The sequence below is a fragment of the Cupressus sempervirens genome, chromosome 6 (genome assembly GCF_028749045.1).
Source record: "Cupressus sempervirens isolate cs-2001-9-10 chromosome 6, ASM2874904v1, whole genome shotgun sequence".
In the NCBI taxonomy this organism is placed as follows: domain Eukaryota; kingdom Viridiplantae; phylum Streptophyta; class Pinopsida; order Cupressales; family Cupressaceae; genus Cupressus; species Cupressus sempervirens.
This window is the reverse complement of record NC_143123.1, coordinates 28,363,080-28,386,608: the sequence shown is the minus strand read 5'-3', so window position 1 is coordinate 28,386,608 and position 23,529 is coordinate 28,363,080. Positions and strand designations below refer to the sequence as shown.

The following is a 23,529-nucleotide window of genomic DNA, read 5'->3' as shown; positions in this document are numbered from 1 at the left end:
GTACACAAGTGGCCACTGGTTCTATATAGTATATACACAAGCGTATGAAAAGCAACTAGTTGTGTAATTTGCCTTTGCTCCAGACCCTACCCATGTTAAACATCTTTAGTACTGCGATTCAAGTGAAGACGCCATTCAAATGCCAGATGATTGAACCTCAACAACAACAAAATTGTTATCATCATGAAGCTAGCTTTCTTAGTAGAACTATATTAAGAATACATAACATTTGCCAGGTGCAGTGACTTTAGCCTATGAAAAGAGGCTGGCATTTTATATATATACATAATCTGCTAGAATTTTAAAGCTGCTGGCAAACTCAGACTCGATGATATAACAAATATTACTTAATACAATTTTTTAATCAAATAACATGCGAAAGAAGTCAATCGATTAGCATCTAGGTTTGACTGCTAACTAGATCCCAAAAGCAAACTGAATGCCACCGCTCAACTAAAGGATGTCAAAGCTCAACCAAGTGTCCTGTTTGCCTGCATTACTTTACAATTAGCAGGTAGGTATTGAGGATGATATGGAAAGATTTTAAAATCCAGCACATTCAATAATTAGTTTCATATTTGAGAAGATTAATGATTTGCCTGATCAAATTCTCTTGGCACGTCAATAACTTGTCCATTAGATTGCCAAACTAATTAATAGTCCAGCAATATTTCAAAAAAAATATTAATTCAATGATCAAGTTTATATTTATCATCCTGTTCATATAATAAATTTCAGACCAACATTTGGTCGTAACTAAAACTGAATAGCACAGTATTGTTCGAAGTTTCAACCTAACACAAAAAAATATTGTAAATATAAGGCCAAAGAAGACATCAACCAGCTTATTGTTCATGGTTTCAAACCAGTTAAAAAATTGTAAATATAAGGCCAAAGAGGACATCATACGGTTTCATTGCAAAAGAACTGAGACTGCATGGCATTGCCTGCACTAAAAAACTGGCCAGTTTCAAGTAGACAGATTACATTTGCCTGTTCCATAATAATGTCACATCTTGTCCAAGCCAACATACACATTGGTAATTGACAAGACCAAGGAAGATATTGCTCAGTTCATTTCCAATAAATCAAGAATGCATCTCAAAAACATGCAACGCCCCATCATTGTCCAAACCAACATACAAAATGGCAAATGACAAGAACGTCCAATGAATCAAGAAACTCAAAAACTTGTGCAATGTCCGCATCACTGTCCATACCAATATATGGATTGATAAATGACAAAGACCATGAAACATATTGCTCTGATTCATTTCCAATGAATCAAGAATGCATTACAATAACATGAGCAACATCCCCAATCGAATCATTGACTCTAACCAAGATAGACACTGGTAACTCAGTAACATGATTTGATATTCAGTTCAATTCATTTATACAAACAAAAACTCGAATAACCAGAATCGTAAATACTAATTGGTTATCTATTTTTCCAATATGACAAAAATTTAACAGTTCCTTTGCATAGATTGTGATCAAGAGGGCTTTGCTCAACAAAATTAGCAAATAGCTTGATACAATATCTAAGCGATGCAGATCCAGTAGCATGTAAAGATTTGCAGAGGAAAGGCAATATTTTAATCTTTACATAGAAAAAACTAAATAGTGCATCAAATTGCAAAGGCAAAAAATAAACTCTTAATTACGAGACATTCTTATAGTCTGACTGCACTATTCTCCAAAAGCAATGACTAATGCTGTATAATTACCATTCTCTGAACTGAGGCAAATACGAAAAAATATGAACTGTCTCAAAGACCAGAAATTAAACTTTTAACAAATAACTGTGTTACCTCCGCCTGCACTTCCAGGAATAAATTATAAATCAGCTCATGGAATCACAGAATATTGATCTACGGCTTCAACAATACTTTTTTTATTTAAAATGTTAAACAATTATATTGCACGAGACCTTTTCGGTCGACTTCTATCTTCCTCATAATCCATCACACCTCCAGATTCAGAGTAGGTAAATTCTTCATGCCCACGCAAGGCTGCCTGCTTACAGTTTTAAACTTCTGCCAACGAGTAAGAAACAAACATCTTCCAACCACATTCTACATCGGAATATAAAAGGCCTATAAGTTCCTTACAATCTGTCATTTCTTATATTTACTTGGTAAGGAATAAGAAAAGCTGACCTTTATGGAAGATTTCATTTCTTCTGTCTTATCTTCAATTTCCTTAGCATGTTTTCTGTCGATCTCACTCATGGTGTCTGCCCATTTGATCTTTTCTTGAATTGTTAGAAGAAGATTATCCGAGGTAGTGAGCCTGTTTGATATTTCGTAAGGTTATGCAGAGGGTAGAAAAATTATTTTACTAGAAAAAAAAGCTGGCTGCTGTATGGTATCATTCTATTCCTAATTCAAATATCCATATTCAAATAATCAAATAGATGTTTAAGGCTATATAATATCGGTACATGTCATTAGTCTGATCATCCAGGAAGATTGAGTTTAGGTCACAATACAATAAATATATGACAATCTAAATCAAACCAATAATACATAAAAGCTGACAAAAAGGATTTGTAGAAAATATAAAATTGTTCCAGGGCAAAGCTTAAGAATAAAAAATCAACCAACCAATTTGATAATGTATTCATCATATTATCAAGTTGACCAGGTCTCAAATCCCTTCCTGCTGCAAATTGCACCTGTTCCACAACAACAAAAACTACTATCATATTTGAGAATACAGACAACAGATGGAAGATTTCATGTGCAAATAAACATGTGAAAAAGCAAATAAAGCTCTATTGTTGAGCAGAACAGAACCTCAAAACATCTTCTTCGTTGGTCCAATTTTCCTTTTACAATACCCTGCAAATCAAGGATAAACAAATAGTTTCTAAAATATAGAGAGATACACACTCAAATTATAAGGACTGAGAATGTCAATCTTAATTCTCAAATTATAAGGGGACCAAAACAATCAATCACAATCATTATATACATTTAAAATTTGAATAGTTGCAGAATTTCTTTTTGATACAATATAGAAGCAAACATTTCCTCACAATACCCTCCACAATAATGGTAATCTTACAAGCGATTACACAGTAAGAAATTCTCTAACATGCACAGTACCCTGTTGGCAAAAACAACATATATTGAAGTGGAATCCTTGGCTAGAATCAAAAAAGGCGCCATGGAAAGAATAGAAAAAGAAATAGAGGTGAAGTAAGATGCTTCGTTGTGTAAGATGAATGCTACTGGATGCCCACCAGAAGATCAAATCATATGTATGAGAATCTCTTATGCCTGAGCAAGGAATGTAGACAGCAACCTCTACCAGCGGATCAAAGTATCACATAGAAGAAATCACTATCAAGATAAAGAAGATGAAGGCATAGAGTTTTCATCTTTAATGAGAAATCAATGTCACAAATCTAGGCAATAATGATACTAAGAGATTAAACTCCAATAAGCCAGCAATGTGAGGAACACAATTTTATTTTTTGCAATATGCTACAAACTACAGGATCTAGAAAAAGAGGACGAACTCGCATGCACAGGTAGCGAAGACGGTAACAACCAAGGTACATTTGAATCTGAACTCAATGTTTCATATGATCCATAAAATGGACAATGCTAAGTAGGAGATAATCACCTAGATCCAATGAGTGCTAAGTGTTCCATTTATTCTCATGAGAGATGGATTCGTGTTGAATCACTACTCGTGATACATGGTTCAATGAGTTTGACTCAAAAACTACACAGTTAAATCCTGATAGCAATATCATATTAATGGACAATGCTGTTTACAATGTTGTCATGATGTGCAGGCCAAAAGCTACTCAGGTAAGGTTTAACCATATGAGGACTGTAGAACCTGTAGAACCAACATCAGTGCCTACAAGTCATAATTACAAGATCAGGAAATAGTGCAGAGATTAAGCTGTTCTTTTAAGAGCTTTTTAGAAATATATACTAGAGTAGTTCCCAAACTAGTGGAATTACCAGATGAAACTTGGGATCCTAAATTGCTGCCCTTAATGTGCAACGAAAGCTAAACAATCCCGGTAAAAAAAGACTAAACCAACTTGGAAGTACTCTAAGAGCCAAATCTGCTAGGCAAGTTAACTCACCACTCACCAAGTCCAAAAACTAGCCAGCTAACAACAACAAAAAAAATCCTTGCTGCGAGCCTTCACAAATTGTCAACAGATTGCCTATTTGTGCATTCTCTAAATTCATTCCTTGTCCTTTTTAACGGCATTATGCATATTATTTAAAATTGTATTACAGTTTTACTAGTAGGATATAACAGGTTATTTAAAAATATTTGATGGCTTTAAAAAAAGGTAAGTTGCAGAACTTTGTGTGTTGTTTAAAATTCGGGAAAGATTTGAATTATTTACTCAAAACCAAACAAGGAACAAGAATTGGCCAGCAATCATGGCAACAATAAAGCTCAGCAACGGTCATATGGGAGGCTGCACAGAACAGCAAGATTCCCAAGAGAGACAAAAGACAAACTAAGGCCTGAAGCTGGCCGGCAATGTGCTAAACTCTCACATCGTCATGTGCCATCCCATTGTGCCAGCGACCACTGAGGTCCAACTGAGACACCCAATTTAGCTAGAATGTCCACCAATTTGTTCTTGGCTCGGCCAACATAGAGTGGGATAACACCAAGTCTTTCCATAGTTGCTCGATTCAGGCTCCAAGAGTCCAAGGATAAATTTCTCAAGCAGTCGAAATCTCCTAGTAAGATTTGAGATAAAGAGTCTAAAAGTACTTTCTTGTGACCTTGACTGAAAGCACAAATGGAAGCAGATCTTAGTGCTAAAACCTCAGCTTCATTGTTTGTAGTCTTGCCAAGGCCATTCAGTTCCCAAAAGAGAGTAGTCCCTCTGTAGTTTCTGCAATCAATGCCAGTAACAGGTCTACCGTGATTGTCTTTGGCAGTTCCATCAGTGTTGATATTTATACAACCTTGTGGAGGCATTTCTCATCTCTATTTGCTCCATCACCTTTGTGAGATATCTTTAGCATTCATCTAGGTGTTTGAACTGGGTGATAAGTTTCACACTAGTCAAAATTTGTGACCTAAACAGCATTGACAGAAGAAGTTTCTCAGAATATCCTGTCATTCCTTTCTAGCCAGACTTGCCACCGGATGAAGTTTTAACCAAACTGCCAGCCAGGAGGAAACGATGATTAGTGATTACTATTAGTGTCTTCTTTTCCATTTTCCAAAATTCAACTCATCTTTACATTTTAATTTAAAAGCAGAGATCCATCCTTTCCCAGATCTTGAGTAAAAGAGCATTCAAAATGTGATTGTCTGAAGTTCCTTCCTTGGTGTAGCAAAGAACGCACCAAGAAGTGGTTTCTTGGAATATTCTGCAGCCTGACATTCTTTTCTAGACAGACTTGCCACCAGATGATATTTAAACCAAGCTGCCAACCAGTATGAAGAGCTTTGGATTTGAGTCTTTCTACATTGCTGACTCAGAATCAGAATTGTGGGTACAGTACATGGATATAGGCAAAAAAAAATTATGGGTTGGAAGCTTACAAAAAAGATATAAAAAATCATAAATACAAATTAATAATCAATTTATACATATTAAATATTAAATAAATTAATTATATAACAAATTTAAATATGTTCTGGCTTGGCTCTTGGTTTTGTCTCCGACACCAAACAATGAATTGTATTCATATGAGTTTGGAGCTCTTTGTAATCACAATATTCTCGATTTGGGAATCTCAAGGACAAGATTCATTAGTGTTGATAGATACTCTCTCTTGCTGCAGTATTTCTTCTTTTGCATCCTCTTAGTATTAGGTGATGACCGGAGTTTTTTTTTTCTAGTTCTTTTCTCTGGGAGCTATTTTGAACCAGTTATTATTAATATAAATATAATGTTTCGCCATAAAAATATTAAAAAAATTAAATATGTTTATCATAAATTAAAATTAGAAATATTAGATACTCCAAAAATTAAAAAAATGAATAGAATGATTACATTATATATTAAGGAAATATTACTGAATTTTTTTTATCCTTTAGTGAATCCATTATAAGAATTCCTGAAAGCATGGTGATATATATTTATTATACCCAATACATTACTTGATTTGTATCTTCACTTTCCACACATTTGTCAAGGCATGGTGAGCTGAAAAGAATCATGAAAGCTAAAAATTACCTAATTAAATTAGAGGCGTGGCAAATACACAGGATTAGATGCACACCCTGATGCCGTAACTTCCATCCTTGGAAAGTGCAAGTTCTTCCCACAGTGGTGTTTGGACCATCAACATTGCGGTGTCTTTAAAATAAATCTTCCTTCCAAGCTCTAGCCCAAGATGTTGTACAGATGGAAATATCTTTATCAAATTATATAATGATTTGTTTCTTCAATTATGGCTAGAATATTTTTAAAAATAGAAAAGTAATGGTAATACTATTACCATTACAGATTTTATTGCTTGACCTTTTAAAATAAAATTATAAATGTGTATACCTCATAAGTAATGTACTAAGAATCCGAAAATCAAAAAGCTTAAGAACACTTTCTCGACAAGAAAATATTTGATTTAGCAATCTTACCAAATTGGATTTAGTCCATGGAACGAATATTTCTATCTTGTGATCTTTTAATTTTGACTGAATGCTGAAGAACCAAACTATTTCTTCGTTCTTTCTGATAGGCTCTATAAACCAGGGGTTTTAATGTTTCAATTGAACAAAACTTAGAAAATACACGTAATAAATCATCAAAACTGAAATGGATTCAAAACAAAATCGTCACCAGGAAAAACCCAAATCCTATCTGATTCACAGGCCAAACTCATACCCAATTTGGACAAGACCCATACCAGAAAACAACGCTATAGTCTAACAATTTGGAAACTTAGCAGACTCTCCTCTTCCATTTTTCCAAAATGTTGCTTCAATTCAACTCATCTTTCTTTTTTTAATTTGAAAGCATAGAAAATCATTTTTCTATGATCCTGAGTGAAGGATCATTCAAAATGAGATGGGTATGATATTTCTTCCTTGATGTAGCAAAGAACACATCAAAAACACCCTTCATCTAGGGCTAAGTGACATTCTCCCACCCAGCGAGGGTCCACTTTCTCCAGTCCTTTGCTTCACTCCATCGAAATTTTCCATCTTATCTGACCCCTTCCAAATGGTGTGAGGAGCAGCAAGAAAAGAGAATTTATATGTCATGGCCTGAGCCACAGGTTGCAAGAAGGTAAGTCTTCCTCCATAGCTTATCTATTTGTGGGGTCAACGGTTGAGTTTTTCAGATCCGCTCCATGAGGCTCTTCCTAACAGGCATTGTCATTTTTATGAAGTGCAAAGATTCTCCTCAATACTCTAAAGGAAAGAGGACTGCATGAAGCACAAAATGCCCAGAATTCTATTTTGAAGTCTCTTCAAGCTTAAAAAGCACCAGTTTGGATGTACAAGCATGGATGACTTGATTTTTTGCATTGTGATAGTTATTAAGGGTATCTTATATCATTCTTGCTTCTGTGCAAATGGCAACTCACTTGTATAATCAACAAATTGGAGGTGGGATAAAACTCCATACCAACCTTGATACCAATTAGCAGTACTAGTTGTCTTCTCTGTAAAAAGTGTCTACAAGCTTTTGATGAGAAGGAGAAAATGAAACAAGTATGAGGAACATGGATCTCCTTGACGAAGACCATGTCAGGCACTGAAAGGATGGGCAGATATACCATTAATTAAGAGACAGTAACTGGGAGAACAAACACAGTTCATGATCTAGGCAATCCAATCTTGGAAGAAACCAAAGGCAACCAACATTCGCACCAAAAAACACCACTCAACTCTACCATAAGCTTCAAAATATCTAGTTTGATAAATATCCCTCTATTGCTAGAGTTATGCGTTGAGGGAATTAACTAGTGGCCAAGAATAACTCTGTCAGAAATGTCTCCCTCCAACAAAGCTACCTCGTTCAAGGGAGATAATTCTAGGGAAGAGGGGTTTGAACCTCTGCGCAATCACTGGTATGATTATATGTTAATCACATTACATAAAGTAACAGGCCAGTAGTTAGAAATGAAAGCTCCCTCTGCTTTCAAAATTAGGGAAATAAGAGAACGACTCAAGATTTAAGCATTATTTTCCTTCCTACAGACTCGTTTATGCGAGCCATTACACTAACCAGCAAAGCTTCCCATAAGATCTGAAAAAGTCAATTCAAAAGCCATTGGGTCCAGAAGATTTTCTCATACTCAAGCTAAAGACAACTTTCTCCACTTCCTCCATATCTATGGGTTTCAGAAGGTCGGGATTATTAGCATCAGAGACCAGAGAGGGAATGACAGTAAAAACTTCCTGCTGGGATACTTCATCATGTACATTGCTCTGCATGAAAATATTGGCCAAGTAGCTTCATAAAAGGGTGTTCATCTTGAAGGGCTACTAGATTATTCATTGATCTTCTATGACAGGCAAGCCTATGAAAAAAATTTAGTGTTCTTGTCACCAGAGAGAAGCCAGGAAGTTCTTGCATGCTCTTTCTAGTAAGTCTCCTGATTATCAAATTTTCAACTCTACAAAAGATATCATCCCCGACTTTTAGCCGGTCGCTAATAGGAGCACTCCTACATTGACTTTGGATCTCGCCACATTGAGCAACCAAGGATCTCACCACATTCTAGCCTTTCCATTGGTCCTTGATTGTTGTCTCACATAGTGAGCAACCCTCTTTCCAACAAATGTTTTTTGGAGTTCTTCAAATTTGAAATAACAGTGATAGGTACTAGTTTGGTTTCCATTTTCAGGATGAAAGGGAGAATAATCAGAGATAGGTCCCTCTCAAATCTAAAGGACAAGGGTCCATTTCTACATAGGCCTCAGAAGAAAATAAAAAACCTGTCCACCTTACTTTCTTGGTGTGTGATGCACCTCTCTTGCTGGTCCAACAAAATTTGGAATTTGAACATTGAATATCCAACAGATATAGCTCCTGAACTTAAGCAATCTTTAAAGCGATCACCTGGGCCTAAAGTTGGGAGGCCTCCTCCTTGGTTTCTATATAATGTAGCATTTAAGCCACTTGCAACAATCCAATTAAGCTCTTCTCTTGAGTCTCTCACTCCATGGACAGAAATCCACTATCTTTCAAGCCATCCAACTTTTGAGCACTGTAGAAGTTTGTAACTGGAATCCGGTCAACAATCACATTATTGGTAAAGCGGGGTGAGGACATAATGTTATCTATAGTCGACCATTCAAGGGAGTTCCAAGGAGTAATTTTGCCTCCAGAAGTCAGAAGTTTGACAAATAGCCGCAACCATATGCTGCCTTCCAGATTTTATTAACAGTGTTACAGATGAGATCCAGAGATATTTTTGTCTCCTGGAGAAAAATGAGAATTAGTTTTACCTTTTTCTAACAATCTACAAACAGCAGCTTGATGGTAGCTTCTGTTTAATCCCCTATTATTAGAAAATTGTATAATGATAATCATTGATTACCTTGAAACCAGTAAGAATTGAGAGACCTCATTGTTCCTTCAGCAACCAATAGCTCTCCTTGGTAAGCGATCAATTCCTTGCAAATTTTCTACCCACTCCTTGAGAGCTAGTGTTCTTTCAATGCTTTTTCCTGTCCGATTCCCTCTAGCATACCCAAGCTGTACAAAATCCAGATACCAGTTGACTGAGACTAAGTCTGGGTCGTACACATGAGTATCATATGAGCTTGATGGTAGCTTCTGTTTAATCCCCTATTATTAGAAAATTGTATAATGATAATCATTGATTACCTTTAAACCAGTAAGAATTGAGAGGCCTCATTGTTCCTTCAGTAACCAATAGCTCTCCTTGGTAAGTGATCAATTCCTCGCAAATTTTCTACCCACTCCTTGAGAGCTAGTGTTCTTTCAATGCTGTTTTCTGTCCGATTCCCTCTAGCATACCCAAGCTGTACAAAATCCAGATACCAGTTGACTGAGACTAAGTCTGGGTCATACACGAGTATCAGCTCTAGATTAGAGGAAGCAAGAAGAGCTAAGTTATATGGTTCGCCCCCCCTAGCCCTCCGAACTAGGCAAAGTTTGAAACTGTCCATGATCTTGATCTGGCTCGCCTGTGGGTTTGACCAGGGTTCGCACCCAGGCAGGTTGGTTTGTCCAGGCTTAACCTAGGTAAGACCAAGATCGAACCAGGGCAAACCAAGTGTGAACCAGGTACAGTTCCACTGAGAAACATTCTATACTTCAGTGCAGAAGACAATTATTACATAATTTGAATAAGATCTTTCACATTACAAAACAAAATTTGCTGAACATCAAATATTTATTACATCAAATTAAACTAGCCCTCAAGATTTCTTCCAGTGATATTTTTATATCCAATTACTGATACTGACCTCTGTCCGATTAATTTGAAGCTCTCAATAGTGATAAATCATATCTTAAAAATTAAACAATATCTTCAATAGGTGAAGGGCATTGCAGGCTATTTTTATAACATTTTTCAAGTGGGATGCTAATTACGATTTGAGGAATTGAAAAGCGAAAATGTTATTGGTGCAGCTGGTCCCATTGGCATTGGCATCGTTTGTGGACCAAATAATGCCTTTGATGAAGAAGATGATGAAGATCTAGATGACCCATTGATGATAGAAACTTAGAACAAAGTTCAAATTTTTGAAAGTCAAAACCATGATACTTGAACTCAATATAATTATTTTGATATTTCAATGTTGATACGATGCTATGATTACAAATTTAGTGTTTTTGTTGTTTTATGGCACACTATGGCATTCTAATCTTAATTCATGCTTCTAGACTGCATATATCTGAATGTGTGTGTATATAATTTTCACATGTTTTTGTACTAACGAACCCAAATCCCATTTCAAAATTTTGTTGTACCAGCGAACTAGTTCTTATTACAAAGTAGTTGGTAAATGCTTGCTTGTTATTATTAGTGATCAGTAGATAGATATATACAAATGAATAAACGATGTTTCCTTAGGAAACGATTGTAAAGAATAGAAGCATTATATTCTTAATATTAGAAACATTCTAATATTTACAATGGATTACAAATAGATAACCATTAGATAATAATAGAAGCTATTATTATCGTAATACCCTCCCTTAATGGTTAATCTATCTACGACACCAAACTGTCCTCTAAATTTGAAAAACTTATGAAGACCAAGAGGCTTGGTGAGAATGGTTACAATTTGATTCGTTGTAGGAACATGCTGCAAGTCTATTATCTCGTCTTCAACCAGCTGCCATATGTAATGACAGTGTACATCCACATGCTTGGTTCATTCATCGAAGTCTGGATTTCGTGCTGACTTGATAACACCTTCGTTGTCAACAAACAAAGTGGTCAATCTTGCTGGTGACATACATATCCCCGAGTATTCGACAAAGCCAAACAACTTCACAACCTGCCTTAACTGTCCCTCTGTATTCAGCCTTGATAGAGGAGAAAGAACCGACCTATTGCTTCTTACTGGTCGATATGATGGCATCGGATCCCAAACTAAACACATATCCAGAAGTTGACTTTTTATCGTCAACAGAACCTGCCCAATATGAATCTGTTAACCCACTAAATCTATGATTAGAACTCCGAGAGTAAAGAAGTCCATAATATGCAATGCCCTTTACAAAATGAAGCACACGCTTTGCTGCCATCCAACAATCAGCCTTAGGAGTTTTCCAAAAGCGTGAGATGTAGCTGATTGTGAAGCTGATATAAGATCTAGTAGCAAAGAGGTCGATGAGGCTGCCTACTACTTGCCAGTATGTAGTATCATCAATGGGAGGAGAATCAAACTTGGCTGATAACTTTAGACCTTTCTCCATTGGTGTACATGCCGGCTTGGAATCCTACATATAGAATCTGTATAACAAAACCCTAACATATTTGGACTAAGAAATAAATATACCAAAAGACTACTACCAAACCTCAACATTTAGGCAATAATGCATGAGCTTGAGATCAATCATATCAAAAGACTGGCATAAACTTTGTTTGATTCCCTGAATCAAAAATGTCAAACTATCAATGATGATCAAACCATCAAATTAAATGACCAGAAGGACGATGTCACTATTAGTAGTCTTGACATACAAATTTGATTCTAATGAACTCCTCTAGAAGCCCTGATCATTGAGGTACTTATCAATTTTCATGTACCGTGCCCTAGGGGCATGCTTCAAACCATAGAGAGCTTCCACTAACCTGAGAACCTAATGTTCTTTACCAACCTTGAAACAGAAGACTACGTCATGTAGACCTCTTCTTGTAGGTCACCATTCAGGAAAGCAATCTTGACGTCCATCTGATGGACGTTCCAGCCAAATTGTGCTACCATGGCTAGGACTAACCTGATAGTGCTCATCTTTGTTGTAGGAGCAAAGGTCTCCTCATAATCAATGTCATGACGCTGAGAAAAGCCCTTTCCAACTAAACAAGCTTTGTATTTTATTTTGTAAACCCATTTGCAACCAATGGATTTCTTCCCTGGGGGAAGATCACAAAGGACCTAGGTGCGATTTTTCAACAGGTTTTGGTGTCCTAATATCATGGCTTGTTCCCACTCTAGAATTCCTTTAGCCTCAGAGTATGTTTGAGGTTCAAACACATTATGAATGTTGGCCACGAACAAAATTAACTGACTCTATAGGTTTGTTCTTTTTCAAGCAGTTCTCCCATAGATGAGCTCATTATCTCGAAGATCAACAAATGCCTTAGCCCTCTACTTTGGCCGAAGAGAAGGACCGACATTAGCATTAGGAGATTCTCTATGATCAAGTTCCTCATCAAAAGAATTTTGATCAAACTCAAGTAAAGCATCTACAAATTTGGGAGATCTTTCAAGAGAAGGTGTAGGTGTCTGTACAAGAATCATTGGTAGAACTAGAGCTGTGGGAGCCCTCCCATCAGGTGGACCTAATGGAAGCCAAACTCCCAAATCATGAACCTTCATAGGTTGATCTATTGGATCAAGAACAAGAGAAATAAGCATGAATGTCCTCGTTGTTCATCAAAGACTACATCATGACTGTACAGAAGATGAGATGTCTCAGTGTCGATCAATAGGTAGGCTTTGTGAAGACTATTGTATCCAACAAGCATGAGTTTATGATTCTAGGCATCCAACTTGGTGAATAACGCATCAACAATCAAAACATAGTCAAGAGAGCCAAAAACCTTCAAGTGATTGATTTTGGGCTTGCAATACGACCACACCTCTTTCAGAGTCTTACCTTTGACCACCACAATGGGTGACCAGTTCAAAAGATAGACTACAATGTTAACTTCTTCGAAACATGTTTGTGTTCTAGAATGGATCAAGCCATCTCGATGATTGTTTTGTTTCCACGTTCAACTACACTATTCTACTGTAGTGTGTGGGGAGTGGTTAACTGCACTGTTCTGTTGTGGTGTGTGGGGTGTGGTTCACTGTCACTTGATGCCATGAATATCACAAAAGTTAGAGAATTTAGTAGAACAAAATTTCCCCCGATTATCTGTCCTAAGAGTAATAATACATTTCCTAGACTCTTTTTCGACTAGAGATTTTAACTTCAGAAATGCAACAAACACATCTGATTTCTTTTTAAGAAAATACACCCACATCTTTCTAGACTCTTTTTTGACTAGAGATTTGAACTTCAAAAATACAGAAAACACATCTGATTTCTTTTTAAGAAAATATACCCACATATTTCTATTGAAATAATTAACAAACAATAGTAAATACCTGGACCCAAGAACAAAAGGAGTAGGCATAGGGCCATTGATATTGGCATGAACAAGTTGAAGTACCTGAGAAATGTGTCATGAATCGCCAATAGGAAAGATGTGCAATGTTGCTTCCCAATCTGACATGCATCACAAACTCCAGGCTGAGTCTGAATCTCTAGCAAACCGAGGACAAGTTATTCCCCAGCAAGCTGAGAGAGATAATGCACGTTTAAGTGGCCATACCACTGATGCCAAAGTGAGCTGACAGAAGACCTTCAAGCAGCCATAGCTAGGTTTTGAAAATCACCAGAATCAACAAGTCTGAAAAGGCCATGATCCTCAAGGTCAACTACAACAACAGACTGAGGTTCCCCATTAGTAATGGTGCACTAGTGTGAGCTGAAAGTGATATCCAACAGCGGAGAGTATGACAACATCTGACTGAGTGAGAGTAGATTGAGTTCCATCCCTGGATCATAGTACACATCGAGGAAAATGAGATTCCTCCCAGTAGATTGAATCTGAATGTTGTCTTTTGCCGACAATAGTGTACTCTTCCCCTCCACCAAAAATAACTGAATCTAAGAAAGGTTGTTAGTCAGTAAATCAATCTTTGCGGTGGGTAGATGATGAGAGGCACTTGAATCAATGTATCAAGCAGACAACATCACATGATCTACAGGTCTTTTAGCCATGAAGGTGTAAAAGGCAGATATTGACTGCTCAGTGCGCTCTGTACTGTTCACTTTGGGCTGCAAACCAAATTGCTTAGCTTGGGCAACTAAACGATTCTGATATTCAACCTTAATTTGACCATACTTGTTGTGGCAGTAGTTGCATTGAATGTTCTTTTTGATGGAGCCTTCTAATGCTAGAGCAAAGGACTTCTACTGAGAAGACTGTTGTGGATGAGACTTGCCTTTATCATTCTAAAAGGATTTAGCAATAAAAGCTTGCTCTGTAGAGATGGAGCTGGAACTGCTACCAAGTTGTTTCCACCGACCTTGCTAAAGCAGAAGTGTGCAAAGATCTGTAAAAGTGATGTTGCGAGTTCAGATAAAATGCTCCTAGGACTGAATCTGAATGTTGTCTTTGTCGATAATAGTGTACTCTTCCCCTCCACCAAAAATAATTGAATCTGAGAAAGGTTGTTAGTCAGTAAACCAATCTCTGCGGTGGGTGAAATGACGAGGCACCTGAATCAATGTACCAGGCCGACAACTTCACATGATTTACGAGTCTTTTAGCCATGAAGGTGTAAAAGTTGGATGTTGTCCGCTTTGTGTGCTTTGCGTTGTTCGCTTTAGGATGTGAACCAGGTTGCTTAGCTTGGGCAACTAAACATTTATGGCATTCAACCTTCATTTGACTATACTTGTGGTAATAGTTGCATTGAATGTTCTTTTTGATGGAGCCCTCTGATGCTGGAGCAGAGGACTTTTACTGAGAAGATTGTTACGGATGAGACTTGCCTTTATCCTTCTAAAAGGATTTAGCAGCAAAGGCTTGCTTTGTAGAGATGGAGCTGGAACTGCTATCAAGTTGTTTCCACTGATCTTGCCGAAGCAGAAGTGTGCAAAGATCTATAGAAGTGATGTTGAGAGTCCGGATAAAATGCTCCTAGGACATGGGTAAACTTTTGAGGGCTATTACCACAATTTCCTCTTCTTCCATCTTGCGTCCAATGGAAAGCAACTGATCATGCATATCCTGAATCTTATTTAGGTGTTCTTGGAGCAATTTTTGCCCATCCATGACAATAGAAAACAGAGAGTTCTTGAGAAAGAGGCCCGGCTTTTGTCTTAAGTTTCATGTAGTTTCTTGAGATGCTCCCATATCTCGGCAACTATCTTGCCGGATGGAGTATGAGGGAGCTGATCATCAGCTACTAATAATTTGAGAAGCATCCCAATTATTCTGATCCCATGTATCATGATCCGTAACAGTTGCAGTCTGACGATATGTAACACCCAAAGCAATTTGATCAGTATTTCGATATTCAAAGATTGTTAACATTCGTTGCTTCTACATGCCATAATTCCGACCTTTGAATTTATAATTTCCCTCAAGAAGAATATTGGTCAAAGATGTACCCAGAAAGAGAGCTCGAAAAACCCAGAAGGAATATGTTGCCAGATTTTGGATCCACTAGCTTGAAGATTGAGGCACGAAAATTGAGGTACCCAAACAAAATGGACGAAAACCTTGCCAAGTTCTTGAAAAACCCACCAAGAATCTTGAAAAAATGGCTCCATACAGAAAATTAGGGTTTCAAAATAAAACGGCTTGAGTTGAAAAAACCTCCAAAATAATGAAGGATTTGGCAGAAAAATGCAGTTGTTGGGTGCTGATCTAAGATTGAGGGTTGTAAACCTTAGATGCCTTTAATAGAGCAAGAAATGACCATGAAGAGGGTCAAAAATCAGAAAACAGTCACATTTTTTGGAAAGAACTGGTTTAGGCAGGCGCCGAAAAAATGCACGCTGGAAAGTTGCGGATCATCATCACCCAGGAATAGCATCAATATAGATGCATTTTTCAGGCATTTTGCAGACAAAAGGGCCACAAAAAATGGAGTTATGGTCATGCGTGGGAACCAAAGATAGAACGCTAGAGCCAAGATTAGAGTATTTGCTCTGATACCATATTACAAAGTAATTGGTAAATACTTGTTTGTTATTAACAATGATCAATAGATCAATATATACAAATGAATAAACGATGTTTCTCGTAAAAACATTCTATCCTAGCTAACAGTTAACTAACAACTAAGTATTAGAAACATTCTAATATTTACAATAGAGATTACAAATAGATAACCATTAAATAATAATAGATATAACAGAAGCTATCTATTATTGTAATAGTTTTTTGAACCCGAACCAGCAACTTAGTAGAAGAGGGACGACATATAGAGTAGAAGGTTCAGTCATTCCAACATCCACTGATTCCATGACCTACACTACTTAGCCCGTGGCTATACAGCCACGAAAATGCACTCCCTTTACATTGTTTTTTCTAACTTTTCAAAAAAAATTCTAAGTCCTCTCCTTCGTAAGGAAGTGCATTTTCGTGGCTGTATAGACGTTGCCCACTACTTCTTGGTCAACAAGTGTTTGAAATGGTAAAATGGCATTCTGAACCACCAGCAGGGGGGGATGCTCTTTCAGCAAGTCTACAAAAGAAGGCAGCGACAGAGAGGAAGGAATGGTGGGAGACTTCTCCATGTCTGAAGCAGAAAAAAAGTTCACTCCAGACTTGGTCCCATAGTATCTGCAAACCTTGAAAGAAAATATTCCTTAGCCCCACCGAGTAGTGTCAAGAATTTGATTTTTTACCCAAAGGGCCAAAAGTGCACCAGCATCATGCTGTCAGAGTGATCACATGTTATTTAAAATTACTAAATGGTTCTACATCTATTTTTATTGTTATCAGAACTTTGCAAAAATTCCAAAACTGTAAAGTCATTACCAAGTTTGAGTTAAGTTGCATGAAGCGTAGGAAAAGAGCTATTAATACTTGGGGGTTGATTCTGCAGATCATGTGGGTAAGTATATTAAAAATTGTCACTGTAAGAAAAATAAGAATTTAGCCCATACAGGAGATTCTTCTATTTCTGAAAAACATTTGTCTCCAGAGAAGTTTGAAGTTGTCTCCTGAAATATTCATTTTCAACTCATCCAGAGACATTGCTTCCTCAAAAGAGACTCTCTTCAAAAGAGTTTTGATTGCTTAGCATAGTTTTGGTTTTATAACACACACCAAAGAGAGTGAATCTCATTTATTGATGTCCTAGAGGAAGCACCTTAACAGATCTTTATGGCTATTGAAGAGAGCTCATGTTTACTGTTTGCTGATATTTATTTGTTTTGTCTTGGACAAGAATAAATTGTTTGGGTTATCAAGTTGCAAACAGGATGGTTTTTTTTTTAAATGTGCTCAAATCAGCTGATGGATATAACAACTTCTGATTAATTGCAAATGCAAGGAAAACTTTTGGACGTTACCAACAGTCATCAGCTACAAACTGAGTGGTTGCAATCAAAAATACTTTATTTTTCTATGAACTACAACTCTTTCTCTATTTTGTATTTATGCAGGTCAACAATTCTTTGGCAATTCTCTATGAATCAGAGAGTAACAAGAATCATGCAATTCAGCAGTTCGATTCAAGCCAGGCAATTTTTTGTAAATCGGTGAATTGAATCATCGATTTCTTGGTTATACCGCCATGAATCAGCTCAAAAAATTGGGCAGCCCAATCAGGCAACTTTAAAAAGTAAAACAATATAACTTTTTTTAGTGATTTTTTTCACACTTCTCTTTCTTGTAACCCTAACATGTAAATTAAAAAAAGGATCTCTGATAGAGAATAGAAGTAATGAATTTCCTATTATTCACTTAAAGTTCTAATCTGAAATTCTTATATATAATTCAGTTCTGATTTGAGAGACTGAATATATATATGATTGTACTTGATTTTATTATTGTCTGGGATGTGTTCTGAATATATAAATATTAATCTAACTGCAGAATTTAATAATTAGAAATCGCTACTGTTAGACAGTGCATTGCCTTTTGATTGATGACTTTCTCCAAGCAGCGATCTCCTATCTGTATGAGTTTGAAATCATGTCCCCATAGGGACATAACGCTACGTGGACATTATCCACGTAGGATCATGTCCCTACATTGACCATTATAATTATATTTCCTTAACTAATATGTCATTGGCCAAGGAATCATATATTAAGCCCAATAAAAATAGGAGAGAGTCTCGAATGTTTTATGAACTATATATATATAAACTTCAGAGATATACAAGTATGATTAAGTATATGTATTACGAATAACATCAGAAATATATGAGTGATTATATAAATATGTGTATATATGTATATATATACATATATATACATGTGTATGTGTGTGTGTGTATATATATATATATATAAATATAATATAAACTTCAGAGATATACAAGTATGATTAAGTATATGTATTATGAATAACATCAGAAATATGAGTGATTATATACACACGTGTATATATGTATATATATACATATATATACATGTGTGTGTATGTGTGTGTGTGTATGAGTGAATTACAAATTCATATACTTAACATAATGTGTACTTCACTACTACTGAAGCTACATTTTAACACTCCCTCTTCGTGAGGGAGAAGTGAGTCATCAAGGTTTCTCTTATTCTAGTGACATGTGCACTGGTATCAACTTTATTGATACCTATCAAGAGAATAGGTTATCTGATTTCCGGCACTCTGGGACAGCAACTTAATGTAGTCTATCAAACAACAAGGATTCTCAATGTCATGAACTCTATCATAACAAGTATCATGATCATATTACGCCCGTTATCATGGTCTCCGAGACAACAATTTAGAGAAGTCTTTTCATGATAGCAGGTCTACTATTGATAAGATCGTCATCTTACAATAGTTACCTTTTGTTTATATATATCAATGAAAGATTGTCACCTTTCATGAAATATCACATGCAAATAGAAGATAGTAACTTTTTCATCAAGAATTTATAAGAATATACATATATATTACCAAAAAAAAACCTAAGATTTAATTTCAGTAGTTACAATCATATTTGAACCATCCCTAGTTTACCTCTAAAATACTCCAATTTGGGGCTTGGATAGAGGTTTAGTGAATATGTCGGTTGTTTGCTCATTGTACTAATGTACTCTAACTTGAGAACATCTCAATACACCATATCTTTGATATAATGGTAGGGAATTTCAATATGTTTTCTTGATGCAACTTTGATTGTCACAATGAATGACTGTAGGCTTCAGAGGCTTCTCAAATAATCCAACGAGTAGTTACCTTAACCATAATGCTTCTCTAGCTCCCATAGAGGCAACTATGTATTCTGCTTCAATGGAACTCAAGGCAATCGATATTTTTTTTTTTTGTTAAACCAAGATATCATAGCTGAACCAAGACTCAAACAACATCTTGTAGTGCTCTTACGATCAATGGAATTGCTGGCCCAATCAAAATCAGAGTACCCATGAAGTTGGATCTCAACTTGCTCATATTTAAGACCAAATCTGATCTTACTGCGCAAGTATCGTAAGATGTGTTTCACTGCCATGAGATAAATCTTCTTAGGTTGGCACATGAATTAACTTAAAGTATTGGTGGCATAATAGATGTCAAGACGAGTGATCATCGAGTACATTAATGATCCAATTATTTGTCTATAGTAAGTTGGATTAGCAGGTTCTAAATTAAACTCATCGTTCTTAAGTTTGTTCCATTGGTGTAGACAAGGGCTTGCAGTCCATCATCTCAAATTTGGTCAAGATGTCAACAATGTACTTTCCTTGATTTAAGAAAATGTAATTTTCCTTTTGCCATACTTCTAGACCCAAGAAGTAGTGAAGAAGTCCAAGATCTTTCATGTCGAACTCGGCTGCTAGATCCTATTTGCACTTTGCTATAAGATGGTCTTCACCATGCCCTAGGGCTTGTTTAGGACCATAGAGTGCCTTCTTCAATTTACATACATAGGAATTTTCGTCATGAGTGACAAATCCTTTTGGTTGTTCTATGTATACTTCCTCTTCGATGACACCATTTAGAAAGGCAATTTTAACATCCATTTGATGTACTTTCCAACCTTTAGATGTTGCAATGGCTATAATAGTTCTAACAGAGGTGTAGCAAGCAACTAGAACAAAAGTCTCTTCATAATCGATTCCAGCCTTGTAAGAAAATCCATGAGCTATGAATCTAGCTTTGTATTTTTCAATACTTCCATCTGCAACATGTTTGATCTTAAATAGCCATTTGGAAGAGACAACAGATTTATCTTTAGGTCTAGGTACAACATCCCATACATCATTTTTTAGTATGGATTAATATTCTTCAATCATCACATCTTTCCAAGATTGACATGATAATGCTTCTTCAATATTTGTAGGTTTTGTTTTGATGAATTTGGATATTTTTGCAACATAACATGAATGACTCCTTGTTCTCTTGTTTTCTCTGAATACTTCATCAGGTTCTATTTGATTTTCTTCTATCATTTTTCTTGCTCAAAGTGGCCTCTTTTTATTGTTAGGGTTTCAATATTTACTGTATTATGACTTGGAGGTGCAAGACTTCCAGAATCACTCCCCCTCTAATTTTCCACTGTGGGATTCTCATCTAATTCGGTAGTTCGTTCTGTGTATGATTCATCAATGTTCTTTGAGAGATCAAAAGGTATGTCTTCTTCAAATTTTACATCTTTGTTGATTTCAATAGTTCTTTGTCCAAGGACGTAAATCCAAAGATCCAAAGATTCTTACATGACTTAAGTCTAGCTTATTTCCGGTGAATACTTTTTCAGGGGTTATATTTTCTAATATTGAATAAGGGCATCTATTTTGAATGTAAACTGTAGTGTTAGAAACTTCAGCCCAGCATGAGATGTGGAGATTTTGATCATGCATCATAGCTCTAGTAGATTCTACAATCAATCTATTTTTTCTTTTTGCAACTCCATTCTGTTGAGGATTATATGGTACAGAAAACTCCCTCTAACAAAGATGTAGAACTCTTTAAAGTTTTCCGAAATGTATTCACCCCCATTGTCGAATCCTAGAGTTTTGATTTTCTTTCCAGTTTGGTTTACAAGTAGAGCTTTAAACTCTTTGAATTTGGATAACACTTTATTTGATTCCTTAAGTTTAAGGAAGCAAATCCAAGTTTTCCTAGAGAAGTCATCTATAAAAATTACATGGTACAAACATTCACTTAGAGAAGGTACTGACAATGGACCACACATGTCAGTGTGAATAAGTTCAAGTACACCTTTGGATTTATGTTCAATTTTGGGAAAGGACCCTTTTGTATTTTTACCTAATGCACATCCTTTCCAAGTTCCAGAATGATCAAGTTTTAAACTAGGTAACCCAATTACTATTTTTTTCTATGGATGGTAAGGCACGAAAATGAAGATGTCCAAGTCTTCTATGTCAGATTTCATTAGTATTTGAGATTTCATGATTTAGGGCTAGATTTTGAAGGTTACAGAGTTTGTACAAACTTCCATCTATAAAACAATGGTTATTAACTTATTGCATTCTTAATGTTGGAGTTCTGCAAGGCCAGAGATTAAGACCAAGTTTCTTTTTATGCCAGGTACAAACAATACATTCTTTAGTTGAAGAGAGATTCCTATTTTTAGTTGTATTGAACATGATCCAATCCCTTTGCTGGATATGTAGAATTATCCCCAATAGTTACCTTCTTCACAGGAGTATCCTTCAAAAGTTTCAAATTTGTCTTTAAAGCTTGTTTCCATTTATTTTTGTTGGAGTTGAGTTCACTCGAGAGGGCTAACTAGAATGCTAAATTTTCATCCTTTTCATCCTTAACTTTTGCTAGGGCTGCTTGAATTTTCTTCCGCTCCAGACAGACTTTATGAGTGTGACCAAATTTGTCACATTTGAAGCAGTGTACTTTGAACCAATCTCTTTTCTTGTATGTTTTGTTGAATTCCTTGTTGTTTTGTTGAATTCCCTTCCCGCTTTTTCTGTTTGAATTGACCCTTCTTTCCTTTATTGTTTGCAATAGTTTGTAGAGCTTGAATTTCTCCCTCTTGATGTGGACTGATTCCTATTGAGATTAGTCTCAACTCCTCTTGAGTACATCCATTTTTCAGTTGCTCAAAATTTGGTAGTTCAGGTCGAGAGCTTAATCCACAGATAAAGGTTTCCCAAGATAAGGTAAACCTTTTAGAGCAATTAAACATAGATATTTATTATCTATTTGATTTCAGATGACAGCAAGTTGATCTTTTAATTTTGTAATTCTTAAAAAATATGATGTAATAGACTCTCCATTGTTCATTTTGATGTATAGTAGTTGTTGCTTCAATGTTAGCAATCTGCTAGTATTATTAATTTTGAATGTCTTCTTTAATAGTGGTGAACATCTCATATGCTGTTTTGAGGATTGATATTGATGGGAGTATACGATTTTTGACAGAATCTATAATGATCTTCATAGCTTTATTGTTATGTCTTTTCCAATTGTTTTGTCCGGATCACTTTCAGGCATAGACTTATTTACCTCTATGTATCCTTCTAATTCCATTTCTCGAAGTATAATCATTACTCGTACCTTCCATGATGCAAAGTTCGAGACCTCTTCAAGTCTGTCTTCTAATCTTACATGATTCACCATCGTTTCAGATAAAAGATAATTTAATAGATTTCAATCTGGATAAAGCTGACCGTGATACTCTATCAGTTGGGCTTTGATACCATGTAAATTAAAAAAGGATCTCTGATAGAAATAGAAGTAATGAATTTCCAATTATTCACTTACAGTTCTGATCTGAAATTCTTATATATAATTCAGTTCTGATTTGACAGACTGAATATATATATGATTGTACTTGATTTGATAATTGCCTGAGATGTGTTCTAAATATATAAATATTAATATAACTGCAGAATTTAATAATTAGAAATCGCTGCTGGTAGACAGTGCATTGCCTTTTGATTGATGACTTTCTCCAAGTAGTGATCTTCTATTTCTATTAGTTTGAAATCATGTCCCCGTAGGGACAAGACTCTACATGGCCAATGGCCACATAGGGTCATGTCCCTACGTGGACCATAATAATTATATTTCCTTAACTAATATGCATAGTTACACTGCCCTAGGGGGAACAAGGGGACAAGTTTCTGAGACGGGGGTCCAGAGGGGCCTTAATTTGGGGACGGTAGGGGGACGGCGG

At 36.1% G+C, this 23,529-nt stretch overlaps 1 protein-coding gene across 10 annotated transcripts in view; it reads right to left on the bottom strand.

Annotated features, from left to right (window-relative positions):
* Positions 1–334: 334 nt before the first annotated feature.
* Positions 335–23,529, bottom strand: part of FUS5 (Proteasome component (PCI) domain protein) — a 36,664-nt gene continuing 13,469 nt past the window's right edge. Inside the window, exons 5-9 of one of the 10 annotated variants that reach the window (XM_089786498.1) lie at positions 2,802–2,846; positions 2,610–2,680; positions 2,163–2,295; positions 1,934–2,078; positions 335–491 (exon numbers count right to left, since the gene is read on the bottom strand). In XM_089786498.1, the coding sequence (XP_089642624.1) occupies positions 1,968–2,078; positions 2,163–2,295; positions 2,610–2,680; positions 2,802–2,846 (360 nt within the window). In that variant the 3' untranslated portion in view covers positions 335–491; positions 1,934–1,967. Of the gene's footprint in view, positions 492–1,356; positions 2,079–2,162; positions 2,296–2,609; positions 2,681–2,801; positions 2,847–23,529 lie in introns of those variants that run through there. The other 9 variants (XM_089786495.1, XM_089786497.1, XM_089786502.1 and 6 more) reach the window with 9 other exon arrangements.